A 21,563-nucleotide genomic window follows, 5' to 3' on the forward strand; every position below is an offset into this window, starting at 1 on the left:
AAAACCAGGAGCAGACCCTAAAACGCTAACTAATTATCGCCCGATCTCGCTGCTTCCTTATCTGGCCAAAGTACTTGAAGCACACGTAGCCAAAAATCTGTCGGCGTTCCTGGAGCAATCCGAATATCTGGATGCCCATCAAGCGGGTTTTCGCCCAGCCCACTCTACCGAGTCAGTAGTACTTTCTGTGCTGGATACCCTGAGAGAAAAGGCTGATAAGGGTCTCCCTCAAGCATTGGTATTGCTGGATCTTTCCGCAGCCTTTGACACGGTCGACTATAACATCCTTATCGACCGTGTCAGAGATGCGGGTATCGAAGGCACTGCTCTTGAGTGGATCAGATCCTTCCTAACAGATCGATCCCAGGCCGTATATCTTGGTGGTTTTTCAACTCCCATGATCAAAAACACCTGCGGAGTCCCACAGGGATCCTCTCTGTCCCTCCATCTCTTTAATTTATACCTCCTCCCTTTGATTCATGCACTTAAAGAAAAACATATTCAAACCTTCAATTACGCAGATGACTTTCAATTGATATTTCCTATCAATGACTCCCTAGAATCCATCTGTGAATTTCAGGCTACCATGCTGTTCATCCGTGACTGGATGAACAGCAACCAGTTGAAATTAAACCCAGATAAAACTGAACTGATCCTCACAGGTGGCCCACTGAATCACTGGAGTCCCAATTTCTGGCCTAATGAACTGGGACAACCACCAACTCCCTCTAAGCATGCCAAAACTTTAGGAGTTACTATCTGTAATGATCTCTCCATGAAAACCCAAATAGGCTCGGTGTCATCAACTTGTTTCTTCCAACTGAGGAAAATAAAGAAAATCAGCCGGTTCCTAACTCAGGAAGCAAAACTACAAGCCATTCTTGCCATGGTGATCTCGCATATTGATTATGCCAACTCCTTATATTTCGGGATTCCAGCCTATCTCAATAACCGGTTACAATTGATACAGAACCAGGCAGCTAGGCTGGTTCTGCTGGAAAATAAACACCAACACGCTTCCCCACTTCTTAGGAGGCTACACTGGCTTCCAGTATCCCAGAGATGCGCCTTTAAGGTAGGATGTATCATATTTAAATCCTTGAACGGAAAAAACCCAAAATTCATTGATAACTTAATTACTAGATATATTCCAAACCGGAATCTGAGATCCACTCACTTGCACCTCCTAACAATACCCCTTTTTAAACAGAAACGATTTGGTGGCTCCAGGTTTGCCTTCTTGGGCCCCAGGTACTGGAACTCCCTGCCCCTAGAGATTAAAAGCTGTACTAATATTACAACCTTCCGTAAACTGCAAAAAACATGGCTTTTCAAACAGGCATTCGACTAACTTACCGAACATGATATCTCCATCACCTACTCAAGAAGCGCCAAGATACCAATCCGGTGTACGTGCGCTATACAAATTCATCATAACATAACATAACATTTGGTGAGTTACGCAAGTGATATCTGGAGTTATAAGGCAGCCAATGATTTACAAGTTGTGGAAAATACATCTATGAGATGCCTATTATCAGTCCCTCAATCCTTATGTTGTCCATGAACAGTTAGGTTTGTGTTATATCTCAGATCTTTTAGCACTCCAACCTATATTAAGGTGGATTATGATATGGATGAATCCAGACTTGGAACTGAATCAAACCATAATAAAAGATTGTATGTTCCTTGAGAGGGTTGGTAGTGTAACTTAACTTAGTTACATTAAATCTTCGTTGGCTAAGTTGGGACGTCTCGATTTATACATGACCCCAGAAAGGATTGCACATGAAAATGTGGGCTCGATTAAAAGACACTTCCTATCTGCAGCCCATGCAGAGAGAGAAGGGATGAAAATGTGCAAACCCTCAGTGCACGCCTATATCACATTTAACTGAAGTACGTTAATAGAACCCTATCTTACAGTGGTTACAAATCCTCAACATCGCTATTTCTTAACAAGATTTAAGCGAAATTCACTGCATTAGCTTTCGGCTGAACCGCGAGTATATAACAAAGTTGCAAATTTAGGCCCTTATAGCTGTGACTCCTTCTCAGAACAAGACACCATGCACTTTGTAATGTTCTGTGAACATTATAGTTCCTTCAGACAACAGTACATTTTACCTTTGCTCAGAGGGAAACAATTTTTACAAGTTAAACCTGCTTTATCTTTTTTACAGATGTTGTCCAATGAATTTATATGTTTTAATGGGGCCAGTTTTTTTTAATGGAGCAGTGAGATGTAGACAAAAAAGATTTCCAGGATTTTTGTCCTGAGACTTAACGGTATTATGTTACTTGATGTTACTCATAATGATTTCCTTGTATCAACCTTTTAACTAAATGTTTTCACTATTATTCTTAAGAGATGTTTTATTCAAGAATGTAATCTAGTGTGATTTTCATGGACTATTGTCTTAAATTCTGATTGTCCGTTTCTTTTATGATTTTTACTAACCGAATAAAGACGGTTTGCTGACTGAATATTAAACAATATTTTAGCTTCACTTAATCAGCTTTCTGTTGTCTTTTACAAGTAATCCCTATTGTCATTTTTCAGCTCTAAAGTCCTGTCTATTGTGTTCAATTTTCACTAGCCAATCTGATAAGTGGTTGGTGTCCTTGCTATATTAAGTTTGAATATTTCTCTACTCTGTGCCTTCACCTCCAGGTCACAGTGCTTTTCCAGACTATTTATTTCCTCTAGGTTGAAAAGCAAACTCATATTCCTAAGAGTTACCCTACCAAATGTCAAAACCATCCTGCAACACAGGGATTTTTATTGCCTTAACTTAACTAAGGTGTCAGCCAGATGAAATAGAAAGACAATTTAGATTAACCATGGAAAACGAAGAGTATTTCTTTACTATAAACACAATACAGACAATGTTTTTTCTTGTGACTGCTGATTTTCAAACCTCTTTTTCCCAAAAGTTTTTTTTGAGGATTCGGAAGCACCTGGTATCTTGTTTGGGTTTGTTATCTGTAGGTTTGTGTTATGAAAAGTTCCAACTTTTAGCCAACTGCTCCCATTGCTAACACCAGCAACAGAGTTGCCATATGTGCACCTTCTGTTTTTGGAGCGATCTATGTCTTCATGCCTGCTCTAATGTCAACTGAGCCCAGTAATAAAGGGAGGTCCCACTTTGAGGTAATCAACAGATAACGGTTCCCATGCTGGGCACCGGATCAGACCGGTAGAAGAGAAGGAAACGATCAGCAGCGACCTGGTGGTTGCCTACAAGAAAAGGACCTCCACTCTTCAAATGACTATAAAAAACACTACAGCATAGTAATAATGATAGACTTCTTCCACTATGGAATTTATTCCCAACAATTGACTGGACACCATGTGACAATCTTTGAGATCTTTGCAAACAATCTTGTATCACAGAGGTTAGATTCTGGTTCCACTACATACATCATTTTAGAGTACAGTCACTGGGCAGTTCACATCAAATCAGCAACCATCAAATCAGTCACAATCACTAAAAAAAAAACCACACAACAGGGTAGGACTGCAATCAGGAAATTGTGTTTTGGACCAACTGCACAACATGGACTTTTATCATTAAAGCTATGCAGAGTACTAACAAAGAGAGAGAATACTTACTGAAATGCCATTACACCAGCTTCCAGAGTACATCGTGTTGGAGACTGCTCATTCAGCTTACGGAAAAGTTGCTTGGCCTGACTCTGGTATTGTTGCAAATCCCGACCTGACTAAAACGGAAACAATTTCTTTTAGAATTTTATCTGATATCCTCAAAATAACCTCATGCAACCTTATAACCTCAAAACACAATCAGCAGCATCAATCACATTAAAGAAAGCAAATCAAGATTCCTCATCACTCAGGCAGGGACTACACAAAAATTGTTGGAGGGTTAAGTCGAAGAAATTAAAATCTCTATATATTTTTTTTTAAATGGTAACAACAGTATCTGAAAATCTCTAAAGAAACAGCCAGTCACGTGGCGTATAATACAATTAAAGTAACACTGATGACCCAGTTTTTCTCCTGATCTCAGTAGAGATCTGTGCATGATCCCTCTTTTTGGATTAGCAAGGGCCCCAAGATTTGAGTGAGAAGAGGAATTTAAACACACAAATAAATAAGGACTAAGACAATTTGAGTACATTAAAGTCCAATGTATATAAGGGTGTTCAAAATAGGTCCAGGGAATTCTGATTTTCAAGGTAGTTAATAACGATATAAATGACTCTGATTATTGATACATTACAGGTAAAATCGTTTTAAGTAGTTAAAGTATGAACTGTAAGTCTGGTTTGCAACCCCTCTTTGCACTCCTACCACGTATGCTATTAATACATTATGCATACGTAGGGTTAGATAAACAAACCAAGTCCAACATTATTTTCACTTTATATGTCGGTCCTTAACTAGATACATGTTTTTTCATAAACCTTTTTTTATTGGTTTTCTTGCAAGGTATACAACAATCATGATTTTTTTTTTTTATCTTTGCATGACATTCATTATTCACGTTAACATAACGAATAAATTCCAGCCCATTGAGGCCTAAACTGCCTTGACGCTTATGGTGCGTTACGATGTGTGCCTATCCGGGGATAGGAGGTGACATATTGAGATATCCGGTACTCAAGTGTTGCTCATGCACCCTCGCTATCGCCATCTGGTGTTCGGGAGGACACCGCATCTTTTTATACAACCAAACCGGGGAGACGAAACTCCGGAAAATGGGGCAGGGGTAGTGGCATTGAATGTCACGGGGTTAGTAACTCCCGGGGGTGATCCCCCATCAGGACGCGTGGGGTGTGTTGCTTGGGGCAGTAGGGAGATGATCGCATACAGGCGATGTGAGTGGGGTTCGAGGCTCACCCAGGCCTAGCCCTGTCTGGGTGACACCTGGGTGTCCGTAGGGGTGTCTTGCGCATGTGTGAAGTCATGAAGGAGCATCGACCACTCCATGCATATGGGATTTCGCCGAATGCAGCGTGCTTCCTCCCGTCAAATGGCGTCCTCCTCGGCCGCACCCCATTTCTTGACCACCCCCCACCATGCCTCTATTGGGGGACCGTTAGGTGATCGCCAGTGCAGTGTGATGCTGCCCTTAGCAAGGAGTATGACTAGGTTCGCAAATCAGGTCTCCACCTTTCTCTGTTAGTGCCACTTAAAAATCCCTAGGGCGCAGGCCTCCAACGTGTTAAGTCCCGTCAAGCCTGTGACCGTCAGCAGTGTGGCATGTACTCTTGCCCAAAAGGCTTGCAGTGTGGGGCAAGTACATAGCATATGGATGAATGAGGTGTCGGGTGTGTGGCAGTGAGGACAGTCAAACTGCGACGTGGGGAAGAAGCGCTTAAGCCGTTCCGGCGTGAGATAAGCATGATGTAGTATGTTAAATTGGATATTTTTAAATCGCTGTTTGCGGGACACGTTTTTGTGATGTTCCAGGGATGTGAGCCATTCTTTGTCGTGTAGTGCGCGACCAAATTCTTCCTCCCGCTTGAGTCGAAGCCTCGTCAGCGGCTTATTTATAAGTTCCATAACCGACTTGGATATCCACATGATCAAGTGGCGCCCTGTGCCCATGTTTAAAATCGTGTGTAGCACTGGGTGCGTTTTGGGTTCCCCGGTCGTAAGGCCCCATGTTTTCCTACAGTCGGCAATGAGTTGCCTGTGTAATAGGAACTGTCCAACGGCGAGCCCGCACTGTTCCGTCAATCCCTCAAATGATATCAGTTGGCCGTCTGTGAACAGAACCGCTGTCTCAGTGAGCACATGATCTGTCCACACTCGCAATTCGCCAGCTGCAGAGTGCCCGCTTCCCCTAAGGAGACCAGCCAGTGGTAACAGTGGGGAGTACATAGGTGCCGCTTTAGCTAGCCGATGGATGCGCAGCGCACAGGATCTGGTCACTTTCACCAGCAGGGGGTGGGCCTGGTTGGGCTTGGTCCCTGGAAGGAGCATTCGGGTTTTCTCCAGAATTGTCAAAGTCCCCGCTTGTGTTGTCGTTTCTTCCAGATGCTGGCCAGCCATCCAGCACAATAGCCACTGTAACTGGGCTGCCAGAAAGTAGGCTTCTAAGGACGGGCCCCCAGCCCACCCCCATCTCATGGCAGCTGTAGTGTCGTCAAGGCTACTCTGCGGCAACCCTTCCCTCATATCAGCAGGGAGTCAAACTCACGAAAGAAAGGTTGCAGGGGGATCACCGGGACATTTGCAAAGTAATAGAGGAGCCGGGGTACCATTACTTGACTAGATATATGTTACATGCTTCTACATACACACACTAAACACAGTCTGGATTGGTACTGTTCAGTATACACAATCTGCATAAATATTGTATTGTCTAAGCCGGTGCAGGTTAGCCGTTCAGAGTGAACACCCGCAAAGTTACTACCCAATTTTAATTGAATCACCTGGGCCACTATTCTTACACTTTGCTGAGTCTGCCACCTTCTGCAAACACGTTTGCTAATGGTAGGTATACCACCTTCTGAAAATACATTTGTAGCTCACATATTATGTGCAATTTACATATTTAGATATTTAAACTTTTCCACCTGTAAATGTAATTTAAACTGGATTAAAATTCAATGCAGATGTGGATTAAAAGGTTTGTATTCAAGTCTTTCAGATGTCAAGAAAACTATTGAGTAATTGAATTACCTAAGTAGCACCAGTTTTTTTTGTGCCCATTGATGAGTGGCATATGACAAGGACTTGTGTTTCAAACAAGTCTTGAACAGGAAATCAATCTTTCCCAAATCCAGGTAGCTCTATGGAAATTCAGTGAGATGCGAGCTACGCTTACATCACAGACAGGGCTTCCACTATACCAACCTGTACACATGCTGGCAAAATATAACAATTTGAGGCTTGTAGAATAGTAATAATGAATTATTTGTTTTCAAAAAGGTACACCATAAAATAGTACATTGAAAAACATGTTTTGCTACACTGTTGTGCAACCCTATCACCGTTTTCTTGAGGCACCATTTAGTAAAATGTTTTTCATGCACGTCAAAAAAATAAAAGATTAATAATTGAGAATCGGTGTAAAACTATAATTGGCAACAATAAAATAAAGTAGGGGTCTGTTAGACATGTCAGCCTTAGGGTGGGCTTCCCCCAAACCTTTTGCCTTATTCCACCATATTTTTCTGATCTCACTTATGGCCTTAGGACTCTGTGCATTTTATCACTGGTAACCAGTGCTAATGTGTATGTGCTCACTACTTAAACATGGTAGCATTGGTTTGTCGCCAATTGGCATATTTAATTTACTTAAAAGTCCCTAGTAAAGGGGTACTACATGTAACCAGGGCCTGTAAATCAAAAGCTACTAGTGCTCCTGCAGCACTTGTTGTGCCACCCACTTAAGTAGCCTGGCACACCTGACTCGGGTCTGCCATTGCAGCCTGTGAGCAGTTTTAAACGTCCATTTCGACCTGGCAAAAAATCCTTTTGCCATGTCAAACCCTCTTTTTTATTACATATAAGTCAGCCCTAGGTTAGGCCCTAAACCACCCATAGGGCAGGGTGCAATGTATTTAGGAAGTAGGACATGACATTTTACATCTTTTGGTACTGAAAAACTCAAATCCATTCTTCACTGCTGCAAGGCCTGCTGCTTCCATAGGTTACCATTGGAGCTACCTTATTACATTTAATAAGCTGTAACTTCCAAATGGAAATAGCTAAACAGTTCATGTTTAGCACCTATGGAATTGTAATGAAAAATACGCTTTTATGGGGAAGTCTGGTTTTAAACTAAAATTTTGAAAATGCCACTTTATGAAAGTTAAAAGACACACAATTGATGGACGGAATGCAGAACAAATCAAAACATTCATCCCCAGTCAAGAGATCTGGGTTAAATCAATCATTCTTTTGATCACCATGCCACCCCACTTTAGACCTGGCCATATACAAATCAGTCTTGACCCTGTGCCTCATGGGAACAGTCCAGCCTGAACTGCCAAGCCAGGTCCTCCCTGGACCGGAAACAAGCATCCTAGGACCGGTTTCGGGGTTTCACCCTTCTTCAGCCAGGATAGCTTCATTCCAGTGGCACAGTGAGCCCAGGCTCCTCATGCCACTGGAATCAAGCTATCCTGGCTGAAGAGGGGTGAAACCCCGAAACCGGTCCTAGGATGCTTGTTTCCAGTCCAGGAAGGACCTGGCTTGGCAGTTCGGGCTGGACTGTTCCCATGAGGCACATGATCAAGACTGATTTGCATATGGCTGGGTTCAAACTGGAATGGCATGGTGAGCAAAAAAACGATGGATTGAGGCCCAGATCTCTGTACTGGGGTGAATGTATAACATTGTTCTGCATTCTGTCCATCAACTGTTGTTTTTCACTTTATGAAAGTTGGCGTTCTTCTGCACTATCTATTTAGTACTTGCAGCCGGTCTCTGAGTCACATGAATGAGTGTAATTGGTCTTTGTGTATTCCTCCTAGACAGCCACACACAACAGAGAGCTTAAGTGTGCCTGGATGGGCCATCACTGGCAAGATTGGAGGGCAGAGTTAGGCACAGCCCCATTTCCACTTGAAAAAGCCTACAAATGCCTCCCCAACATTGGACCCAACACCTCAAGGAGAGAATCTCCTTCCACGCTCCACCGAGCCAGAACGGGTGGAACAGCCTTCTCCTACATCGCAGCCAAGAACTAGAATGAGCTCCCGATAGACATCAGATGTGCCCCCTCTGCATATCTTCAAGAGGACCCTCAAGACCAGGCTCTTTGACTGACCGGAGCTGCTTAACCCCCCAGAGCCTTGAAACCCTCACGGGTGAGTAGCACGCTTGACAATTACCCGATTGACTGTTCTACCTTCCCACAAAGGATTGCATACCCTCTGTAGTTAGTCTGGAACCGCAGCAGCAGAGACAAAAAACCTGAGCACTTCAAAGGGAATCCTCTAAATTTTTCTCCAACTTCAAAGAAAGCACTAGGTATAAGTGTTGGACCTCAGACACCAATTCTTCAGTACACAGCTGGACCTGTGGATACTAGAGACAAAGGACTGCTGTGCTGCCTTGCTACCAGAAGTACTACAGCTCTGCTGCCCTGTTACTCTGCTTGCTCCGAAGGAAGATTTGGCCTGCACCCTTCATCCAAGGCTGAAGTGACTCCAAGAGTCAGCCAGCTGACCAACTGTACTGAGCTACAAGGACATAAGATCCAGAGGCTCCCTGGAACTGCCCAGCTCACCTGCTGCCTGAGGTCCTGCCCCTCCCGCCCCAAGTGGTGCTGCTCAGTTCCAGGACCCTTGGTGTGGCCTCAGCTGAGTCTCATTGAAGTTGTTGGGCTTGTTGCAAACTGCAATAAGCACATAAGCAGCAAGATCTTGCCGCCCAACAACGCAAAGACGAAACCGACTCTTCATGCTACAGCAATCATAAACGATCTCCAGCAGCATGAGATCTACATTTCACGCTACAGCATCAACAGCTCGCAGGGGCTGCCAACAAGAAGCTCCATCAAGGACCGTCTGCGATGCAGACAGGAACTTCATGATACAGCAATGCCTGTCCTCAACGACAAGCCTCCTCTTGACACTAGATCGAAGACCATCCGTGATGCTCACTGCTCGTTTCGGCCCCTTCCACTGTGAACATAACTCGTTTGCCCGAACTTTAAAGGTAACTCTTTCAGAGGGACTAACCTGGGCCCTGTAGCCGCCCCACATACCATCTCGGTCATCCTAAACTTGTGACTTTCACTAGGTCTCACACGACCAGATAGCCACGAGTGACGATTTGTGTTTTTTTATGCTATTTTCAGTTAATCTTTAAAATTGCATATCTCTGGTTCTACTGATTGAATATTCGTCGGTTTGGTATCAAATAATTACTAAAGTTTACTTTATTTGTCTAACGTGGTGTGGGAGTTTTCTTGTGTTTTCCTTTTATTACAGTTTGAAGTACTGCAGAAGTACTTTACACATTGCCTCCAACTTAAGCCTGACTGCTCTGTGCCAAGCTACTAGAAGGTTGAGTATTGGTTAAGTTGGGGATTCTTGTGATTTCACCCTGACAAGGATTGTGGTTGCAGCTGGAGTACGACCCCCCCAACCAGTAACCCAATTTGTCACAGGGTCAGATTAACAAAACCAACAAAAATGCACCTACAGCACAGTTATGCCTTTACATTGATGCACATTTCCAATTGTTAGGAATTCACAGAAATTGGCATGAAAACTTTACTCCAAGGAAACGTTTGTGAATACCATTTGTGAATAAGCATGAATATATTGCGCATGTGAAAATCTACGGAGTGCTGATTCACTTTACTTTCATCCCCTTCTTTCCACTCCATGCAAATCGTTTTACTCCTGCCCTTGCCATGAGTAAGTTTCTAATCTTTTCCAGTGTGGAAAATGATTGGTGAGAATTTGGTAAATATCCTTAAATGAGCAAGTTTTTAGGTGTGCACAGACTCATCGGGCATCACCACCCTGTAACTACCGCTTCCCGCATACCTCCAGCCCTTGTATGTGGATTTGCAGAAAGGTGGCAAAATCAGACTTGATTGAATCCAATTATTTTTAGAGAGGCTAAAATCGAAGTTTTGAAATAATGAGAACACTGACATAAATTGTATCCAACTACATGGCACTAAAAAGGCCTGGGGCAAGTACACATATTTACAGAATATATATGTCTATGTGGGGGTATTTGTAGAGCGCACTGTTACTCCAAGAAGTGTCCTGGGGCTGAGAGGTAGCAGCGAGAAAGAGCTACGGGCATGAGTAGAGCCAAGTTTTCAGTCTATTTCGGAACAGGGGTGTAGATTCACTGTTTCTCAGCTGGAGGGGCATTTTGTTCCAGAGGGAAGGTCAGAGGAGGGAAGGTCAGAGGAACGAGAGCGCCTTCCCCCCAGACCTTACCGCTAAAACAGGGGATATTGGCTAGCAGCAGGTTGGAGGAACGGAGGTTTCTTTGCGGGGCATAGAGAGAGATCCTCTGTTTGAGATAACCTGGTACTGACCCATATAGGGCTTTCTGGGTAACGAGCAGAGTCTTAAAGATTATTCTTTTCCTTACAGGGAGCCAATGAAGGCTCCTAAGAAGGTGGGACACATGCGCATTACGAGGGAGCTCAAAGATGGTACAGGCTGCTGCCTTCTGGCCCGTCCAGCAAATAGGTAGGCATGCCTAAATAGAGACCATTCCCTTAATCCAGCCTGGATATGATCAGAGCTTGAATCACCTGTTGTCTGGCGGCTCTGGACAGAAAAAAAAGACATTTCCGTAGAAGACGCAACAGAGCAAAACAGATGCCTACTACTGCATTAACTTGGGCATGGAATAACAACTGGTTATCCAATTTAAACCCAAGGTTTTTCACCACCAGGTTGTTTGCTGTTGGGGCAGGGGCATCAGCTGGCCAGAAGATCTGCAGCGGTGTCTCAGCACCCTTGCCACAAAAGAGTAGCTCTGTCTTTCCTGCATTAAATTTCAACTGGTTTGCGGCCAGCCATCTGAAAACAGCTGAGAGGCAAGAGCTAATTAATATACCAGGACAGGACTCGTTTTCCTTCAACGTAAATAGCAGCTGCGTGTCATCTGCATAGGACACAATTTTGGTCCCCAATGATTCAACCAGAACGGCCAGAGGTGTGAGGTAGATGTTAAACAGGGTCAGGCTAAAGGCCGAACCCTGCGGGACCCCCACCTTCAATGAGCAAGATGAATCAGAAAAGGGATGACACCAGACCTCCTGCCCCCTCCCCTCTAGAAAAGATGCCAGCTATTTTCAGGCCAAAACCTTAATGGCAATCGCGTGGAGCCAGGTCAGGATCATCTGGTGCGAAGCCGTATCAAAGGCGGCCGAAAGATCTAACAGGATCAGCAAAGCACTTTTGCCTGCCTCCTGACTCAGCCGGATGGAATCAACCACTTCTAACAGAGAGGTTTCCGTGTTGTAGTTAGGGCGAAAGCTCGACTGGCTAGGATGAAGTAGGCAATTCTTTCCAAGAAAAGATGATAGCTGCCGGTTCACATGTTTCTCGAGGAGCTTCGAGAAGGCCGAGAGCAGGGAGATTGGCCTGTAGTTGGCAGGGTCAGAGGAATTGGCCTGGGCCTTTTTAAGCAGTGGAATAACCTTAGCCTGTTTCTATTTAGTGGGGACCGTGGCAGATGAGAGGGAGGCGTTTAATAGCTGGTTCATGGGAGGATTTATTGCCTCCGCTCCTAGTAACAGAATGGAAGCAGGGGCAGGATCCAATGGACAGTCAGATTTAAGACATTTTAGGGTCCTTAAGGAGTCTTCCAGAGAGATGGGTCAAAAAAGTTCAGTGAGCATACTTTCGTAGTCGAAGGTAGAATGTCATTGAGTATTTCCTGATCACTGACCACCTCTAAGGCAGGACCCGATGTATCATAATCCACCTGGAGTGGAGGGAGGCCGTCCTGGATCAAATCTATTTTTTCTTGGAAGCATGAGGCGAATGTCTCACAGCATTCCTCAGAGGGCGGTTTAACATTGGAACCGGCTTCAGGATCGTAGAAGGACTTCACAATTTTGGAAATTTCTCTCGAGTGATTGCCTGTCTTTACAATTCTGGCCTCAATAATAGGGTTTTTTTGCTATTTTAATTTCTCTATAATAGTTCCCCAACTCTGCCTTATAGTCTGCTTTGGCTGCTGGACAGTAATTTGTCCTCTATAGCCGCTCTTTACGTTTAAAGGCTACTTTTGATTTTTTTAAGGACGGGGTGAGCCAAGGGCAATATAGATTTTTAAGGGATATTGTCCCTTAGAAAAGTAGATCTTTTTATAGTGTGTGTTGATCTATACGTCACGTCAAGTGCAATTGCCACAGTCAAAATGTTGATATGATGTCAGCTTTCTTATCACAAAACTTCAAGAATGATCATTTTGATTATTAAAAAAAGCCTCAAATTTAAACTTCCATGATAACACCTTGAAGTTTCTAAAAGTCAAACCAAGGGGGGCGTGGCTAGGCCACGAACAGGAATGGCTGCGCTGTAACCGAGTTCCTGCACAACTGGGGCATATCCCCATGATCCGCTCCATAATCCGTAGGACAAGCCGGTTATGAGATAGCGAACACCCCCGTGGAGGACCTCAGGAGCCAACGGGCTCACGGGAAGAAAGGTGGAGAGCTCCGTTGATGTAGACTGTTGTGGGGCTTTGGTGGCGGACCAGTCGACGCCACTGCTGGGAGCCATGGAGCAGGGGCGGACCGCCAGAGCCCCGCTCGACGTTGGAGATGAGAGGAGCAGAGCCTGGACGCCAGAGAGAAGGGTGAGAAGTGCGCGGGGAGCCATGTCGCCACGAACAGAGCGGAGGCCCGGAGCGGCCACAAGAGGTGCACCGGGCCGTGAGTCGGGAGTCTGCGAGGAGCTTGGCTGGCCTGGGGGTGCAGCAATAGAGACTGCGCCGACCCCATAGTAAGATAAAAGCTAGAAACAGCAGGATCCGCAGATCAGGCTGGCAAGAGGCGGCATCGCACAAGAGGGCCCCTGACCCGGCCATGTAGGCTGGATCCAAGACACGCAGACTAGAGCCGGGCATGCAGACTAGATCCGTGGGGTCCTGCCCACCTGAGACCCCACAGGCCGGCCCCAGAATCATCAACTGAGGAGTGAGGTGAGTGAGGCCTGGCCTGGGAGACACCGGGGACCAACACCAGGAGGCGCGTGCTGCATGATTACCGGTGCGACAAGACACCAGCGGGCTGCACGGAGGGCTCCCTGGGCAGGAGTCCCAGCCTTTGCGGTGGGGGCCCCATGGAGTGTGTAAGGAGGCCCCAGAGCGACACCTGAGGAGTAAAGTGAGCGGGGCCTGGCCCGGGTGATACCAGAGGACCATCATCTGAGAAAACGCGCCTCCTTGCAGCCGTTGTAGTGGCCTCATAGCCCAGCAGGCCGCGCCGGGGGCTCCCCGGACAGGAGCTGCGGCCCTCAGGAGGGGGGCCTCGTGGTGTGAGCGAAGTGGTCCCAAACATGAAAAGTAACCCGCTTGGGGCTAACAATGATAGCGAAGAGGTGGACTCGAGGGCCATCAGAAAACGCACACCACGGCAGATACTAATCACTGCGCCATTCGTGGAGAAGACCACACGAGTGACATTCTACTGTATACTGGGGTGGTGGAGACGCGATGTGGTGCCCCTTGAGGGTTCCCCCAGATGACAACAATACTATCCATTGGTTACTGGCCCCCGGATTGGCCAACCCCGCGCACACTTTGATCTATCAGAAAGGCCAGTATCTATGGTAATATGGTGAAGTTCAAGTGTGCAACGACCCACCAGTCTTACAAAATAGACAGTTACACCATCCCAAAACACCCTTGGACAGAAGGAGGGGAGGAGGATGAAGAGCCATTCCTGGGAGCCATAATGGAAGCCATCAGAGATCTAAAGGGCACGTTGGAACTAGAAATAGACACGGTGACCCTAGAAGTTAACCTAATCAGAAAAGACATGTCCAAGTTAAGAGAGAAAGTCAGTGCCGGAAACCCACATCTCCCAACTCCAGGCCATTAGAAAATGGCTGCAAGCTCAGGTACAAGCCCTAACCCAATGAACCACGACCATGGCGGCCAAACTGCAGGACCAAGAAGAGAGAACAAGGAGAAATATCATCAGAGTGGAGGAAGTTCCGGAGGGGGCGGAGGGCCCTAGTGTGGACCTATTCCTGGGAGACCTAATACTAAACACACTAAAACCTAAGAGACTGTAGAATTTCTTCTCCGTTGAGAGGGCCCACAGGGTGCCAATCTCTCCGCTCATACCAGGGGCTCCGCCGAGGACTATTATTGCAAGAATTCTTAATTACAGAGCTCATAATGTTAGACTACAAACAGTCAGAGTGAAAAGCTACATACAATACCCAATGCACAGATTTGCCTCCTTCCTGACTTCACACTTCTTGTACAAAGGCATAGAAGGAGCTCTAAATCAGTGAAAAAGGAACTCCGTAATCATTTAGTACATGATGCTGTCTGCAATCTGCATTTACCACTCATTGCTTTTACCACACATATGCCTTTACAATGAAATTGCAAGTATATATCAGGTAAGTGAAACCCCTATATCCATCTATCCCTTATCGACCCCTAAACTTACCCACCTCTAAACCCTGAAAATACCCTTACCACCCAATACCCTTACCCACCCCTAGACCCTAAAATCACTTTTACCACCCAGTAGCATTACCCACCCCTAAACCCTAAAACAACGTTAAACACCCAATGCCCTTACAAACCCCTAAACCCTAAAAATACCCTTACAACCCAGTACCCTTACCCCTAAACCCCAACAGAACCCTTACCATCCAATACCCTTACCCACCCCTAAACCCTAAAAACACCTTTCCCACCCAGTACCCTTTATCCACCATACAACCCTAAAAGTACCCTTACAGCCCAGTACCCTTACCCACCCTTAACCCCTAAAAAAACCCTTACCACCCAGTACCCCTACCCATCCCTAAGCCCCTTGCCCTAATTAAATATATCTATCTATCTATATATCTCTATATATCTCTATATATCTCTCTATATATCTCTATATACATATATATATAGTTCTTTTTTTTCACAACTTCATTACTCAACTCTACAATGTCAAGAAGAATAAGAAACTGCACAGCGGGGCTGAAATTCTTTCACTTATATTGCTAATTTACCAATGCATCCCACTTAGGGACAGTCAATGCGCATTCACTGAAAAAAACACCAAGGTTAAAGGGACTTTATAGTTAAGAAATAGTATTTAAAAAACCTTAGAAATTCGCTGAAAAAAACAAAAGATTACAGGGATGTTATAGTTCGGTTCAGGTTTTACACACAAAACCATAGAAATTCAACAGTTCTTGTTGGAGTTCTCAAGTAACTATAACTCGTACCCTTAGGTAACTATGACTCGTACCCCCACCATGCACACTTTTCTTATCAATAATTTTACTGCAAATGTTGCAGCAATATTATCAATGATATCATGGAAGATGTCATGAAAGATGTAATAACTGGGGCAAATAGCAGTGCATGACGAGAGCGCGAGTTATACTTACCTTAGGGCACAAGTTATGTTTACTTGAGATAAATAAGTATAACTGCTGACTTTATGTTTCTGTGTGTGTAAAATCTGAACCCAACTACAACCCCCCTGTATACTCGGCTTTTTTTCAGTGAATTTCTATTTTTTTTCTCATAAAGTAATATTTAAATACAATAGGTTAAACCAGCCGCCACTGTGCGTTGCGGGGTGTTGGCCGTAGGGCCTGGCCAAACCCCCACATGTAGCAAAAACCCACGCCGCACACGCCCTTTAGCCATGTTGAGCTGGGGATTGGCCACAAGGCCAGGCCCTGTGACCAACCCCCAAACAGTAAGCAGCCCCCCTCCCTGCAAAATATTTCAGCTTCGGGGACCCCATCTTTTGGGGCCCAGCCATATTGTAAACGCGGAGGGGGCAAGCATCCACCCTCCCCGGGCTGATGTCGGCCGCTGGGTTCAGCCAATTAGTAAAAGGGGGCACGCGGCCAAGTGGGACAATTTCCGCCCCTCGGGCGCAGCCAATAAAGGGTGGGTGCCCTGGTGCCTACTCAGGCCACCCACCATATCCTTGATGGGGGGCGTAGAGGAAGTCCCTTGGCCCCAGCCAGCTCCCCACTTCCAGTGGGAGTGGCACTGCTCCCGCTTGCAAGGAGCAGATAAAAATGCTGCTTTCTGCGGGCATGAGCAATATTTTCATCTGTTTCACTAAACCAGATGAACTGCCTGCTCCCAGGGGGCAGGAGCATTTTTCATGTTTGCTCTCACATAGTACGAGCTTGTAAATTGCTCATGCCAAACAAGAGCAAACACGTTACCCTTCCCATGCGAGTGCGGCAAGTGAACCACTATGTCCCGAGGGTGGGCACCCCACAACGTAACAGGAGCCGGCCCTGGGGGATGAGGTCTCTCAGGTCATTATTATTTCCAGGAGGTGGGCCACGGGCCCCCTCACCATTTAATGCGTGGTCGGGCCCTGGGGGATGGGGTCCCAGCCGAGATTAGGCCGGGAGTGCAGTGCCAAGCGCGACTCCCCCAGTTATAGTTTTAAAACAATCCTCAGGAACTGGATCCTCCGCAAAATCACTGTACATTTATAATTAAAAGAAAATTGGCCTCAAGTGTGGGACCACACCACCAGGCTGAGGGGGGGGGGGGGGGGGGGGGGAAGGGTATTCCTACCCTGCCTCCTGTTTGTGTGTTTTTTGGGACTTGTGCTGAGCCCCAAGATGGCTGCCAACAATTCCCAGTTGAAGTGGTGGCTTCCAATCAGATCTCACCCTGAGATTAGTCGGATCCGAGGAGGTCGCGAGTCCCTCGACATACATAAATCTTTTGTATTAACTCCAAAACTACTCAACAGATTTACATCAAATTACAACAAGCAATGGTAAATGCATTAGGTTTTGCATATGTTATTAATATTAAGATGTTTTTTGTTGTAAGGTGTAGCTTGGTGAATAGTTGTGCCATATAGCCTACTGAAACTCTGTTAAAGTGTTAGGACTTTTTTTTTAGGAAAGGGAATATATTGTGCTGTTACTGGTGGTATTATAAAGTGGGGAGATTTGTTAAATGGGGTAGTACCTTGTATGTTGGCAAAGGGGTGGCAACACAATTGCTTCTGGTGCCATAAGAATCCAAACTCCAGTGCTAAGGTTACCTGCTAGCCATCAAAAAAGCTAGCTGATCGTGGGCTTTGGCAGAGCACTCTCTGTACTGGAGTAGCAGGGCTGCTGCTAGCCTAGATGTGGGAACACTGACGGAGCTCTCCCTATTTCCAAATTTAAAACGCACGGCAAATCTAATCTGAGGAGTTGTCAGACATTTATTCACATGAGCATCAGATTCCATTAATCTAATCAGATTTAGGAACGGCGAGATTAAGAATTTTGCCTAGAATCACAGAATGTAGTAGAGTAGACGCCGGGACTCAAAACCAACTCCCACAGTTCCGAAGTCGGCAGCTCTCCAATTTAGCCTATGTCTCTTTCACGATGCTGTGCGTCATTGTGCTGCAAGTCAGGGTGTAGTGAGCTGCAAAGAAGACGCAAAGATGATGGCTAAAAGTGTGCAGCACATGAATCGGCCACAAGTCATAGGCATTACCAGGCACAGTGGGAGGATGTTGTGACAGCTCTGTACTGAAAATGCATGAGGCGCTCCGAGTTGAAAAACAAACAAGCATTTACAATGCAATGGTCTCGGCATTGTTTAAGTTAGAGCTATTGGCATTGCCACCTACAAAAAGCCACCCACACAGAGCCACACACACAGAGGCACATACATACACACACATAGAGCCTCCCACACACAGAGCCACACAAATACACAGAGCCACATACACACAGACATTAGGGGGTGAGGGAAACACTGTTTCTGTATAATAGGCGACATTTTTACACTTATAAACAAAGCACTCGTTAGCAGTATAATTGGGTTTTTTTTGTGCCAGAACCTGGTGCCCCCCCCCCGCCCCCCCCCCCCCCCCGTCTGAAGACCCCTGATCTACGCTAATGGGCATTTTAAGTTCGAGATTATTATATGCGTATTAGATGTGAGAAATAGTGGAAAACCGCGAGTGGGGGGGTTTAAACTGGGCAGATTTCAGAATTAAAAGACTCTGTATTAAGTGTGCTTCACGTCATTAAACGTGTGCCACAGTACACAATGTCCAGTGTAAAGAGGGAGCTGCATTACGAGTAGTGTAGTGGAGTCCATGGAATATAACAGAAAAGAAGTGTTCCGCGGGGCACCTGGCTGTGCTGGGATCTAGCTGAAAGCAGTTGCACTGCTAACTCAAAGGTAGCTCCGCATCACACACTAGAGAAAACAAAAAATTATGCGCAACCATTCTCTGGACTGGACTATGGGTTACGTCGTGATCTGTACCAAAGAGAACCGGTTTATATAAGAGGCTTTATGCATGGGGTCATCTGACGCACAATATATTCTATTGGGGGCAAGAGGTTACTCAGCGCACTACACAACGATACACGGGCCGCACAATGGAAGGGCGCTCGTTAACGTGGGCTCTACATAGGTGACGGAACATCATAGAGCTGCAGAATGGTCTACAAAATGTGCACATTACACGGGGAGGTCTACAAAGGGAACACTGCGACCGGCATTAGCACATCCAGCCATCTCCATTCCCGCCCCAAGAGTATGCTCACCAGGCGGATGAAGCCAAAACCGCGGTCACGATTGATGAACACCTCGCTGGGTTGGCCGTACTTGCTGAAGAGCTTCCTAAACTCGTCCTCGTTCAGGTCGGGTGGCAGGTTGCCTACGAAGAGGCGACACCGCTGGGTGAAAGGCTCTTATCCAGGTTTGAGGAGGTTCTTGATGTCCAAGTTAATGGGCACCCGCGGCTCCTCAGGCTCAGCTTCTTCGAGCGGCTCGGCCTCATCTTCAGGCCGCCGGTCTTCTACCACCTCCTCCTCTTCAGGTCGCCGCAGCATGGCCGCCTCGGGCCCACGCTTCCCACGGGCTCCCCCAGAACTGTAATCGTATCGGCCCTGGTGGCGGCCGGCGGGGGTGCCACGGTACATGGACATGACAGTGTAGTAAATGCTCGGGCTGCGGTGCTACAGAATAAGCAGAGTGTCGCGATGCCTCTGTTAAGGCGCAAAGATATCGCTTCCAAGATGGCTACAAGAGGAGATGCTTGTCCTCCTGACAGTTGTCGACGTCACACGTCAATCTCACAAAGGCCGCCTACTCCCGAACCTTTCCATGGTCTTGCCACCTTCCAGCAGGACATCTGAAACCGAAAGAATTTGGCACACACCGAGGGGCAGCCACGCTTTTTGGGTTTCAAAAACTCTTAAACGTCTCTTTTACATTTTGGTAGGCTCGCAACTGATGTGGGTCTCCTAATTTAAACGGAAATAGTGCAAGCATCATATTCTTGACCACAAGCGTGCAGCGGAACAGGGTTGTAAAATTACAAGGGTCATATCGGCCTCAGGAGCAATCTGGCAGTACCCTAAGAGACAAGCACACCACTGCCTTTCTCCGAGGTGAAAGCAGAAATGCCTCGGAGAAAGGCAGCGCCATTTTCGGATTCGGGGGGCGCGTTTTCGGATTCAGGGGCGTTTAAACACGCCCATCGAAAAGTAACGAAAAACACACCCCCGAATCCGAAAAGGACGGGGCCTGTTCGGAGAGACAAAGCCTCTTCTCCAATGGCTGGCCAGCATTTAAGAGGCCAGCCAATGGAGAAGAGGAGAGAAGAGGGGCGGGTTCAAGCCCCTCTTCTCCAAAACATTAAATCTCCGGACTTCCGGTTCTGCCTTCGGCAGACCGGAAGGTCCCGAGACCTAAAAAAGAAGTAATTACAACTTTGCAAGACCAAACTGAAGTAACACAACTGAGAGTGGGGAGAGGGGGGCCGTGCAAACGCCTTCCCAATGTCAAACTGATTTTCATTACCCCGCTCCCTTTTTATGGCCACACCGTGACCACAAATGTATGGGTTTCTGGCATAAAGTGTTTCCAATTCCAGCGCTGGTACATTCATTCAAACAAGTGAACACTATTTTTAAAGCATAAATATATATATGCAAGGTCAGTCTGATATGTGTCTGCAGGTAGAACACAATCAACTGCGTGAAAACACGAGGCAGTGCTACACGGCACTCGTGTCCAAACTGTGATAAGAAATATGTTCACTATAGACAAAATATGTCAGCATCCACTTAATGGGCTGGCATTCAAAGTTCTCGAATATATTCCTGAATATTTGCTTTTGGTCTGCCTTGCCTTGAAGGTGTCACGCAGCAGGGGCGTACAAGAATGAACATCCGAATTCACTTGCATCTTAATTTTGTGGTTGAATACTCTTAGGTTGGAATGTTCAGAAATAATATTTCTTTTCTACCGGAGCCAAAACATCTACCTCAATACAAAATGATGCAGGCAACTTATTTTGTATTGTCTCGCAAACATTGCAAGAGATGGCAATTTAAAAAAACTAGGCAATGGAAAATATAAAGAAGTTAGAGATGTAATTTAGAAGTGAGATTTTATTTCATGTTAGTAATTGATGTAGCTTAACTAAATTACCTCATAGCACACATCTTATTAACAATAGTTCCCCTGTGTACAAGACCCTGAAATAGTGGTATCTATGGTCAATCAAATGCGGCACCCCATTAGTCGCAAGCCGAACAGCAGAAAAGTGAAGTGATTTCCATTGGAACTTTTAATGCAGGATCATAAACGATCTGTAACCTGGCTCTTTTCTCTGAAGCTTTCTGCAACAGCATCACTCGCAGCAGAGAAAATTCAAAGCACTTAGGACACGCCAGCCAAGCCTGTATTAACGAAGGCCTACTGTGCAGGTAAAGCTGTGCTTTTGCAATAATAACCATAACAATATCTACAGGGCTCATCAAAAAAACTATCTTAATATTTGTATATTGGAACCGCCGAAAACCACTCGACAATAGTCCCACTCTCGACTTGTACTCTGAAAGCCATCTTGTTGTTGCGATGCTGGCTGACCTTAGGCAAACTTATGGTC

General features: G+C 45.8%; 1 protein-coding gene across 1 annotated transcript in view; it reads right to left on the minus strand.

Moving 5' to 3' along the window:
• The window catches only part of SEC22B (SEC22 homolog B, vesicle trafficking protein), a 176,972-nt gene that overhangs the window by 70,583 nt on the left and 84,826 nt on the right, over positions 1 to 21,563 (minus strand). Inside the window, exon 2 of the mRNA XM_085654812.1 lies at positions 3,617 to 3,726. Within this exon, the coding sequence (XP_085510938.1) occupies positions 3,617 to 3,726 (110 nt within the window). The remainder of the gene's footprint in view (positions 1 to 3,616; positions 3,727 to 21,563) is intronic.

The sequence above is a fragment of the Triturus cristatus genome, chromosome 4_1 (genome assembly GCF_964204655.1).
Source record: "Triturus cristatus chromosome 4_1, aTriCri1.1, whole genome shotgun sequence".
Classification (NCBI taxonomy): Eukaryota; Metazoa; Chordata; class Amphibia; order Caudata; family Salamandridae; genus Triturus; species Triturus cristatus.